Genomic DNA, 11,841 nt, shown 5'->3' on the forward strand with positions numbered 1-11,841 from the left:
GCATTTTATTTATTAAAAGAAAACAGTGTTTAGTTGTGTTTTGACAGGGACTAGAAAAAGAGAGCAGATTTCTCCTGTTTTGGCTTCCTGTTAAATCCAGAATTCAAAATCCTGCTCCTCCTTAAATAATCAGACCCCATCTTATCTGACCTTCTCTCTCCTGTCATCCTTCTCTCTCCCCAACCAATCACAGCAGATGGCCCCGCCCCTCCCTGAGCCTGGTTCTGCTGGAGGTTTCTTCCTGTTAAAAGGGAGTTTTTCCTTCCCACTGTCGCCAAAGTGCTGCTCATAGGGGGTCATATGATTGTTGGGTTTTCCTCTGTATCTATGAAGCGCCTTGAGGCGACTTTTGTTGTGATTTGGACTATATAAAAAAAAATTGAATTGAATTGAATTTTTGTTCATATCTTTCTAAAACACAAGACTGACAAGTTGTTGGTGAGAAAACATTCTTACAAAAATATATTTTCAGAAAAATTGAAGGTTTGTTTATTTAAATGAACGATGCTGTTTTATCAGTGTAACTAATTACAACTAAAAAGAATTCATTCCCTGATATCAACATCAGTGTAACATTTGTATATCACACTCTCCAGAACTTTACAGTGAACAAAATATGCTGTAAATAGATACTTTGAAACCGGAGAAAGAACATGTTGATACTTTCTGTATGTATTCTTTTAACAAACTTGACACAAACTGTAATGTTTTTTCATAACTGAAGTAATATTTCTATCATAAGTGTAAATCTAACATATAATCTTTCTGAAAACTCTCCAGTCACCTTCTTGTGATAATCAGCTGTTCTATTACCAAACAATAAGTATTTCAATGATTTTCAATGATTCAATGATTGAGTTTGTGATTAAGAGTTCAAACAGACTAATTTTCAGTGCACCTCTACATAAGTGCAGCATAAGTTCAGTTATTTTTAGGTAGAAAGAAATACTTAGATGAACATACTAACAGTTATGATGGAACAGCTAGAGGGCTATCCTTACAAGTGAAATATTCCAGCTCTTACTGTCAAATAAAGTTAAACCTATAATAAACGCCTCGCCTTTTGTTTTAACTCGGTTCTGTGATCTTCCGTGTTCGCACTCGGGCCCTCCTTCCCACTCCCACACACTGTCTGAGTGCTTCAGTGACCCTCAATTCTTCCGGGAGCCCACAACACCTGTACCTTGGGCCTCAGCAGGAAAGTCATCTAATTGGTCGAGGAGGCCATGTCTGTATCTGCATAGTCAGCGATATTCTGATTTTAAAAAGTCAACATTTTTTGGAGGCAGATTTTTTATTCCTAAACTTTAAAAATTAAAAGATGCTAGTTTTTTCATTAAAGTAAAATCTTATGATCAAACACCAAACTTCACTTTACATGTTAATCTGAGACAAAAACTGAGCTGCACAGCACGCAGCATTTGTTTCAAAGCTTCGTATGAAAAAAGTAGATGCAGTGTTTTAAGTTTCAGTGGTTCTTTTTTTCAGCATGTACATGAAGAGGACGTGCAGCTTCTGTTGCAATGTGTGAATATCTTTCTGTGGTTTGCACTTATTTCTGTACGCTCAACCGCTGAATATGGCAGCCTTCTGTCTCCGTGTCCTGCTGCTCTGGGCAGGAATCCTTGTTGTGACAAACTGTGAGTACAGTTTATTATTTGATACCAAATCTGATGCAGAACGTGGTGCAGTAACTATGTTTTTAATTTCTCTGCATTTTCCATTTTATAAAGTAATTTATAGTATAATATGGGGGAAAATGTATTCTATATTTAAAGCTGGTTTTGCAAAATATCGCATATGGAAAATATTGGTCATCTGTCACATTTTTTGAGGACGTTTGAAGATGAAAGTGTAAGATAAATGTACTAACATTTAAAAAAATATAATAAAATAAAATGTGCACGGACCGACTCCATTTCCATGTTAATTTTTAGAACTTTTGTTCCTGCCTAAAACTCAGAAAAGAACTGTAAAAGTAGTGACTTTTACTGAGCGTTAATAAAACATCAAACTTTGATACAGATTGTGTTCGACGATGTCATAAAGAAACTACAGAAGGTTAAAACTGTTCTACACCAGACCAGCTCTGTCTCTCCGTCTCTTTGCAATTAAAAACGACTTTAGTGGAACACTTATAATGTGTCCACTTCACCACTCAGCTCTGATTATAAGCATTGGATATGATTAAATATATATATATATATATATATATATATATATATAGCTGTGACCAAAGAGGTTATGCGTGCGTCATTCCTTCTGTCTGCAAACACAGTAGTTCGAAGATTTTTGAGTAAATTGTGGTAAAACTTTGTAGGAGTGTAGAGTGGGGTCATGTTAGCAATCCACTAAAATTTCACTCAACAGTCAACATAATGATTTCTGGTGGAAAACTGGTAACAAATATAACTGATTCTTACAAGTGTGGTGCACCAGCATATAACAAGTGATAATAATGCTATTTTTTTATTATATATATATATATATATATATATATATATATATATATATATATATATATATATATATATATATATATATATATATATATATATGTATATTAGGGGTGCAACGATACACAAAATTCACGGTTCGGTTCGGTTCGATACTTTGGTGTCATGGTTCGATATTTTTTCGATACAAAAAAAATGTTCATGCCTTTTTAATTTGTCATTTATTAAAATTATAAATATATATTTTAACTCAAAAGTACAGTTTTTAAATTTAACCCTAACCCTTGTGCGTGTTTTTTATTTTGACAGCGAATGCGCACCTGCGGACCACTTATGTGCAGCCCTGGTTATTTAGCTCGTCATATTGCAGCCACAGAAATTCTTTTGTCCATGAAACCATAAAGCTGCACTTTCTTTTTGCCTTATAGTCTGATTTGTCATAACTTCTCCGTTTTGTGGTAAGCTTTTCTTTGGCTGTCACTTCTTCACCCTGACCTGTCTTGTTTGGCTCAGCAGAACTGAAATGCTTTTACACACGGACTCACATAAGCTCAGCGATTCTCTGCGCGATCAACCTCTCACATGTTTAAGCTGCAGGAGATTTCACTTGTCATGTTTGCATAGTAAGCTAAAGATTAATAAGACGATGTCAGAGGAATTGGTGCACAAATTATCATCACTCACAGATCAGTGCTATCGCTCTCTATACACAGTTCGCACGATTGCAAAGTGAAAGCAAAAAACAAGCACAAATTCAAACGCGATTGCAATATGTCACATATTGACAGTGACTCACCGATGCCAATGACATAATTACCCAGCTACATTTCTGAAAGAATGCAAAAGCATTGACATATATTTTTCCTTCCTACAATAGCCCGACGGGCAGGGTAGAGAGAGATTTTGGTAGCCCGACTGGCCCACCATTGCGAGCCCTGTATCTGATGGAGAAATCCCTCATCTTTGGAAAAGAGAGTTTATTACAGATAAATGGCTCTTTCAAAATAAAAGCTCTACTATACGCTTCTTCTGGGCTATATTCTCAGCAGCATATTAAACATATCAGGTCCCCATAAGGAGAATCCTGTGCTAACGGCTGTCTAAATGACTCGGGTAAAGTTTGTAGCATGCTGCTTGTTGTTTTTGTCTGCCTCCACTTGTCTTTGCACGAGGATGATGTCGGAGTAAATGTGCAGTCATATTCGTTGTGTTCGGCAAGGGAACAATAAGAGAACAGCACCACCAAGGCTGGAGACGGAGCAATACTGCAAGAGCATATGGGAGAAGGACGCAACCCATAACAGCAATGCTCAGTGGCTAGTGGATCTGAGGGCAGGCAAATGGGAACCATGAAGAGGCCGCTAGAAAAGCTGCAACCACCAAGTACCTGCAGAGGGTCAGGCAAGTCCTGAGGAGTCAGCTGAATGGTAAGAACAAGATCCGAGCCATCAACACGTACGCCCTGCCCGTGATCAGGTACCCTGCTGGGGTAATAGGCTGGCCAAAGGAGGAGATAGAAGCCACTGACATAAAGACAAGAAAGCTCCTTACCATGCATGGAGGGTTTCACCCCAAGTCCAGCACTCTGAGGCTGTACGCTGAGCGGAAGGAAGGGGGCCGGGGACTGGTGAGTGTCAGCACCACAGTCCAGGATGAGACAACGAACATCCAAGAATACATTGGGAAGATGGCCCCAACTGACCGAGTGCTCAGTGAATACCTCAGGCAGCAGAAACCCAAGAAAGAGGAGGGAGACGAGGAACCATCATGGAAGGACAGAGCCCTGCACGGTATGTACCACCGGCAGATAGAGGAGGTGGCTGATATCCAGAAATCCTACCAGTGGCTGGACAAAGCTGGACTGAAAGACAGCACAGAGGCACTAATCATGGCAGCACAAGAACAAGCTCTGAGCACAAGATCCATAGAGGCTGGGGTCTATCACACCAGGCAAGACCCCAGGTGCAGGCTGTGTAAAGATGCCCCAGAGACAATCCAGCACATAACAGCAGGGTGCAAGATGCTAGCAGGCAAGGCATACATGGAACGCCATAACCAAGTGGCCGGCATAGTGTACAGGAACATCTGTGCCGAGTATAACCTGGAAGTCCCGAGGTCAAAATGGGAGATGCCCCCAAGGGTGGTGGAGAATGACCGAGCTAAGATCCTGTGGGACTTCCAGATACAGACGGACAAAATGGTGGTGGCTAACCAACCGGACATAGTGGTGGTAGACAAACAGAAGAAGATGGCCGTAGTGATCGATGTAGCGGTTCCGAATGACAGCAATATCAGGAAGAAGGAACACGAGAAGCTGGAGAAATACCAAGGGCTCAGAGAAGAGCTCGAGAGGATGTGGAGGGTGAAGGTAACGGTGGTCCCCGTGGTAATCGGAGCACTAGGTGCGGTGACTCCCAAGCTAGGCGAGTGGCTCCAGCAGATCCCGGGAACAACATCGGAGATCTCTGTCCAGAAGAGCGCAGTCCTGGGAACAGCTAAGATACTGCACAGGACCCTCAAGCTCCCAGGCCTCTGGTAGAGGACCCGAGCTGGAAGATTGAAGACCGCCTGCAGGGGCGTGCTGGGAATGTTTTATATATTTATATATATCAAAATCCACTGGGGCAGTCCCAGCAGCACACATTGATACACAGAAATCAACAACCTTTGTCTCTCAAAACTAGGTGTCTGCTAATGCCCTCTCTATCTCCTTCCTCCATATCTCGTGTCCTCGCTGCCTACTCCTTTGCACACTGTGTTCTCCTTGCTTTGGCTTACCAACACCTTATCCCACTAACGGCAGCTCTGTCGTCTCTGCTTCTCACATACACCTCTGACCTATTGTCGCAGTTCTATGTGCTCTGTGTGTGAATGTTTAGCAGCAACTAAATCCCTAACACTACGATAATCTATTTTTACACCTGATGGGCAGAAACTTATTAATCATGTAGCTGTTTTTTCATTTTTTTCTACAGATTGCTTTAATCCCAGTGAAATACAGCAGATTAAACCCACTGGACTTCCTGCAGAAATTACCACAACATTACCTGATTTACCAAAGTGTAAAAACCTCTCAGTTAGTTACACCTGTTCAGGTAAGTGGAAACTTTACGAGTTAGAGACACGAGCTCTGTGCTCTCTGTGAATCTGTTCAGATTTATTTCTTTGAATGTGTTCACGTTTGAATCTAAACCCAAAGGATGAATGTTCACACACTGAGGACCAACAATGACGTCATCTTTGTGTCTCCTCAGAAAATAACAAAGCTGATGTGAAACTGTCTGAGCTGGAGCCGTTCACAGACTACAGCTGTACTGGTCTGATCTTACAGAACAGCATCAGCATAAATAAGACGACTCCATCTGTCCACGTCAGGGTTGATTGTGGTGAGTTTATATTTCCTTTAGCTCATCAAAATAAAAGCTTTTATTCTCACACAGTTTGAAGCAAAGGAAACGCTGTTCACTGTTACTGATGTTTACTTTGTTCCAACAGATCTTACAATAACCAACATAAAGAAGGATTTAACCAGTACTTCCATTGAGCTCAGCTGGAAAACAACCAGTAAGAACTGTCAACAGGTCCTTCCCCTCCTTCATAAGCTTTCTTATGACTGCAGTTGTGATGGTCAGACAGGTAAAGGTGAGTGAGACGGCTTCTCCTCTTATGTGTTTATGTTCATGATGCTTTGACTGCAGGTGAAAAACCAAACCTCTGACTGGGTGTGAATAAATACAGTTATTAAAATAAATAGCAAATATAAAACAGAATAAACGCTGAAACATCAGAGTCGAGTTCACTTTTTCACACAGAAGAAATGATGAGAAGCTTTGAGCTGTTTGAAGGTAACATCTGATGTTTGAAATGTAATTGTCTTTATAAAAAGCAACAAACAGTTTGTCAGTCTGTTGCTTTTCTGACATGTACGTAGTTTCTATGAGAAGCTTGTAGCATCAGTGCTTCATGTCAGCAGGAACAGACTGTAAGTGAAACAGGTTTGTGCCAGTTTATGGATCAGCTGACAGAACTACCAGCTGATGTGTTTGTGAAACTTTAACCTGACATTTGTCATTTACAGTTTCTTAACATGATGATGTTGATTTAAATCTATAACACTTCACATGGTTCATGGAAATTATGTTACAGCCACAAGTCCTGATGGAAGAACGTGTGTTATTACTGGATTAAATCCATTTACTGGTTATACCTGTCGAGTCCGAGCCAAATACAACGAGATTCAAGTTTCCACTGGGGGTGAAGTTAAACTGCAAACTAAGGTTGGAAGTAAGTAATCAAACTTTTTATTACATAATGTTAGAATTTATTTCTCACTGGATATTTGAGCAGTGAAGATAAACAGGAAGGAAACGCAGCAAAGGGTCGCAGGTCTGTCAGTTTTTTACTTTAAATATGGCTTCCTTTAAATTTCTCTTACAGAACCTGCTGCAGTCACTGAGCTGAAATTACACGTTCACGAACATAATACGATCAAAGTGAGCTGGCACAGACCCTCTACATTCAACGGACCTGAGGGAAAATATATAATACGTCTAAATACAGCTGATGATAAGGAAGTGACAAAGAAGGAGCTAGAAGGTACAAAATATGAAGTCGAATTCAAAGATCTGAGCTACTCTACGAGCTACAAAGTGAAGGTTTGTTAAATCCAACATTTTTGGTTTAATAAATAAATTATTATGCTTATAAATATTATTTTAGACTCCTGAATGTTGTAATTCACAGTGAACTGACATTCTGTCTTTAAAGGTGACGGCTCACAACGGACACTATGAGAGCATCCCTCAAATAAGTGAAATCAGCACTTTGTGTACGTCCTGTTTTCATTAATGATACAGTTTACTGACATAAATGCTTCGTCTCATTTTAAGCACACATGTTTCTACAAATGTTGTCTTTCACGTAAATGTAATTTTTAATATTATTTCACAGACAACAACAAAGCTGTTATTGGGTTTCGTGTCTTCCTCTTCATCGTCATTGTTCTGGCTTTTCTTTTTATCACCTACAAGTTCTACATTCAGAAGTTCAGAACGTCCACAAAGTAAAGTCCACGAGTGCTTTTTCTACACGTCTGACTTTCACTTTGTTCCACTTTATTTTTCATTTCTAGTAAAGGCTAATGTCATCATTAATTTATGTTTACTGTAGAGCAGAGGCACAGTGATGCATCTATTATAAACATAATCCTTATCTTTCCTCCACAGTGACGTGAATGACGACATGGAACTTGAAGCAAGTGAGTAAAGCAAACATTTAGTGGCTGTTACCAGTGTTGGGCAATTTACTTTGAAAAAGTAATTAATTATAGTTACTAGTCAATTTTTCAAAACAGTAACTGAGTTACAAGATTCTAAAATTAATTGTAGTAATTACTGTTAATTAACGTTTAACCCTCCTGGGTCCAGGATATAATTGGCCATTTTTAACTACTTTTGATTTTCCCTCCACATTTTACCTTTAAAAACTATTTACTTTGCCTTGTTTGGTATCATTCTTTTCAGCACAACCTCACGTGTCTGAATTTACAGTCATGTTTTCATTTTGATATACTGTATTAACACAATTGATCTAAAATCAGATAAAAAAGAAACATAAAATCAGAGTAGTAAAAGTGATAATTTTCTTTCTGTAACAACCACAAACATGTTTAATGAGTCATATTTCATAACTTTAAATGCAAATATCAATTGTCAATTTTAAAATCATATGTACAAGTTTAGCAAACAGAGTTATTTGCAGCCATTTACCTTTTACCCTTTTTTAAATAACCATCCATCCATCCATCTTCATCCGCTTTATCCAAGGCCGGGTCGCGGGGGCAGCAGCCTACGCAGAGAAGCCCAGACCTACTACACACAATGGAAATGACACCAACTGTGCTATATGAAGTGAAAACATGCACAGTTACAGTTTCAGTGATGAAATATCTCAGGACAATAACTGACCTTGTTTCTGTCAGTGAGTTAAAACGGCAGGATTGTTCATCGCGGTTTAAAGCGAGCCTGGATGATCCAGAATAACATGAGAACTTAGATTTGATGGGCAGATTAATCCAGGTTAATGTTGAATGTGTGCTGTAGCCTGGGGTTACTTCAGCAGCAGCATGGAGATACTTGCTCAGTGATAACAACATTTTGTCGTGCCATAGTCCACTTTCACCTTCAGTGTTTTTCTTCTCATCCGTGCGATGCATTCATGGGATTCATGTAGCTGACCCACAGAGGAGGGAGCGTAAGCAGAGTAGCCTGTCGGTGTTCATGGTTAATGTTATATCACATAAACGAAAGGAGACATCGGCTGAAAGTCAAAGGTGATGATGCTGATTAGATTTGCTCACAGGTTTCTTGCTTTAAAGTGTGGAGGGGTCGGAAATCAGCCGTATATCTCATCACACATCTGCTTATATCTTCTTAAATCCAGTCGTCTAAACCCACAAAGAGCAGCACATAGTGCATAATAACAGACTGTACAACTATTATCTGACGTTTCCCCACAGTGCACATGTTTAAACTACCCAGTATCCTTAAACAGCCTCTGAATAACTAAAATATAATATTTCTGATGTGTGGAACTGCGATCAGATTTATGTAGCTTAGCTATTAATCGAGTGCTGATTAATAAGTAGCGCTCGAACAGTGTTTAAATCCACAAGTACTCACAGACCATATATGAAGATTTTGGCCAATGAAAATAGTCTTTCTCTACGTGGGCTAAGCCTCTGTTTTCAGAAAGTCTCCTAGTCTAGTTATACAGAAGAAGTCTGTAGGAAAACAGCGCTCAGCTCCACTGACCTGTGACCTCATAAAACATCAGGGGTGTCCACCTCCAGGCCTCGAGGGCCGGTGTCCTGCAAGTTTTACATGTGTCCTTGATCCAACACAGCTGATTTAAATGGCTAAATGACCTCGTCAACATGTGACCCAGGGTGAGATCTAAAACCTGCAGGACACCGGCCCTCGAGGCCTGGAGGTGGACACCCCTGCTGTAGACACTCACGGTTGTACGTCTCTCCTGACATCTGTAGTTACTATAATTATTAACCTGTAGCCACTGATTTTTCAGTCCAGGTATTGTGTGATGTGGCGTACCTGAGCGGTTTCCTTTCCTTGTGAACGGCGTCTTGAAGCCACCTTTCCACTGAGACCAGCTGAGGTTCCAGTAAATAGTAGAAAGGCCAACTGAAGGGTCAGATGTGTCTTTCAGTCAGATTTTGAACTCTGCCCAGTTTTAAGCCATTTACTTTTTCACCTTGTTGCTCCAATTTCATGCTGTCAAATTGTGCAATCATTGACATTTTTCATAGATTCAACAAAATAAAATAGAACAATTATTTGTTTTTACTCACTAAACTACCTACAGATACAGTTTAAAATTGGCTCCTTGCTAAGTCGTCTGTTAGATTGAATCACAAAACTGGTTATTACTTTGATTTAAGTGCCTTTTTTATGCTTGATTGACTCATATACAGTGTTCAGTGTTTCAACAAACAAGTTAAAAAAACCCAAAAAAACCACTTTGTATAACTGAGTTTTTCCATATCCTCACCGTACTCTACAGGAGCCTGTATTTAACGCATGGTCTTTGCCTTTGAATTTGAACCTCCTAGGACCTGGTGCCCACATATGTGGACATCATATTTTGGGTTGTCCAGACAAAAATACTAAACTTTAAATTTAAATCCTTCATATGTGGATTCTATTTACCAAAAATCTGGTAATTCTTTGTTTTTACATTCATCAGGTCCCAGTCAGCCCAAATAGCAAAGAGAAATGTAAAAAGCAGAGGTGTGGACTCGAGTCATTAATTTTATGACTTTAGACTTGACTTGAAAAAATGTTCTAAGACTGTGACTTGGACTTTTACACCAATGACCTGGGACTTGAACCTGTTTACTTGAAAAGACTTGATATTTCACCCCAAATCTAAAATTTAACACACATATTATGTAGAAAGTGTGCACCATTAATTCAATTCATTCATTCCAACCACACTCCGTACGTATGTGGGCGTGAGCTGTAGCACAGCCAATCAGACCTGAGACTTGAGACTTACTTGAGACTTGCAAAACAATGACTTGGTCCCACCTCTGTTAAAAAGCCATGAAAGAGTTCAGGTCCTAGGAGGTTGAATCAGGAGGGTCTGATTACTCAGCCCTGATCGTGACTCTGTAGTTGTAATTTTGTAAATATAAAAGTAGAGTAAATATAGGTGTGCACATCCTGATTGTTTTCGTGCTTTTGCTGCATATTAACATATTTAGATTTTGTTTTGCCGTCTCATCTGATCTGAATGTGTCCTGCAGCCACTGAAACACCCGCTGAGCCTCCACAGTGCGAGTAGCATTTAAAAACACACTAATCTTGTTGCCAGAGGCTGATGTCATTAGTCTGATCTGTGTAAATTCATTCAATAGTTCTGATGGATGTGAGAGGAAATGCATTTTTCTTTGTAACACCAGCTGACTCGCTCTATAAACCATATTAATAACCCTACTTGTCAGAAGCATTTCCTGTTCTTTTCATAATACCATATCAAATGTATATACATCTTATTCTACATGTTGAATGTCACCACTTGGATAGTCTTCTGTTATACAGACAATAGTAATGCCGTCATCACTGTTATCTGTGTCTTCGCCTTCATCGTGTCTTCGGCCCTGGCTGTGGGAGTCTACAAGATCTACCATCTGAAATGCATCAAGTCCAGAAACTAAACAGCCGCAGACGCTTAACAGAAGAGACGAGTCTGATGGAGCCGATCCACGTGTCGTATACTTTGGTATCAAGTTCATAAATAACATAATGACCTTTCTGACACATCTTAAAGATTTTTTTTTCCTTTTCAATTTTGACATCATAGTATAATTCTTTTTATAAACAGAAAAATTAAATACTAGCTTCCGTTAAATAAAAGCAAAAGTAAACATGGAAGTGTAGCAGAGGGTCTAAATACCTTTAGATGAAATGATTTGTTAACATTTTATTTTTGTGCTTTTACATTTGAAACTATTCTGTAGAAAAACTTCAACCCAGTGGATGACATCAAAGGTTCTTTTACAGCAAACTTGATACTTGTTACATGTTGTTACATTTATACAGTGATTTCCTGTTTGTACTAAAAATTCTTATAATATGCAGCGATTCTATCAGTAAATAACACTGAAATGATGTCAGTGAGTTCAGTTTTCAGGATGAGCCTAATTTATCTGCACAGATGACAAGTTGAGCTGAATTGAACAAATATGAGGAACGAAAGTTTTCTGAAGTACAAACCAATGAAAGTTACAACTTACCTTTAAGCTGGAACACTGTGGTATCCTTACAAGGGAAATATTAAAGTTCTTACTTTGAAATGAAGTAAAAAG

General features: G+C 39.2%; 1 protein-coding gene across 1 annotated transcript; it reads left to right on the top strand.

Annotated features, from left to right (window-relative positions):
* The first annotated feature begins 1,579 nt into the window (after positions 1 to 1,579).
* LOC112436339 (receptor-type tyrosine-protein phosphatase C-like) lies at positions 1,580 to 9,267 on the top strand. Its single transcript, XM_076875605.1, has 10 exons — positions 1,580 to 1,640; positions 5,432 to 5,551; positions 5,711 to 5,842; positions 5,952 to 6,098; positions 6,603 to 6,740; positions 6,894 to 7,111; positions 7,224 to 7,284; positions 7,407 to 7,518; positions 7,682 to 7,713; positions 8,282 to 9,267. The coding sequence occupies exons 1-10, from the start codon at positions 1,580 to 1,582 to the stop codon at positions 8,362 to 8,364; spliced, it is 1,104 nt and encodes a 367-aa protein (XP_076731720.1). The 3' UTR covers positions 8,365 to 9,267.
* The last annotated feature ends 2,574 nt before the right edge of the window (positions 9,268 to 11,841 follow it).

The sequence above is a fragment of the Maylandia zebra genome, linkage group LG17 (assembly GCF_041146795.1).
Source record: "Maylandia zebra isolate NMK-2024a linkage group LG17, Mzebra_GT3a, whole genome shotgun sequence".
Lineage (NCBI taxonomy): Eukaryota > Metazoa > Chordata > Actinopteri > Cichliformes > Cichlidae > Maylandia > Maylandia zebra.

Bases quoted from the DNA above. Each gene is read 5' to 3' on its own strand.
- LOC112436339 (XM_076875605.1), top strand. From the start codon at position 1,580: ATGGCAGCCTTCTGTCTCCGTGTCCTGCTGCTCTGGGCAGGAATCCTT. The intron at 5,552-5,710 runs GTAAGTGGAAAC...GTGTCTCCTCAG, and splicing joins AGTTAGTTACACCTGTTCAG to AAAATAACAAAGCTGATGTG. The intron at 7,285-7,406 runs GTACGTCCTGTT...ATTATTTCACAG, and splicing joins AAGTGAAATCAGCACTTTGT to ACAACAACAAAGCTGTTATT.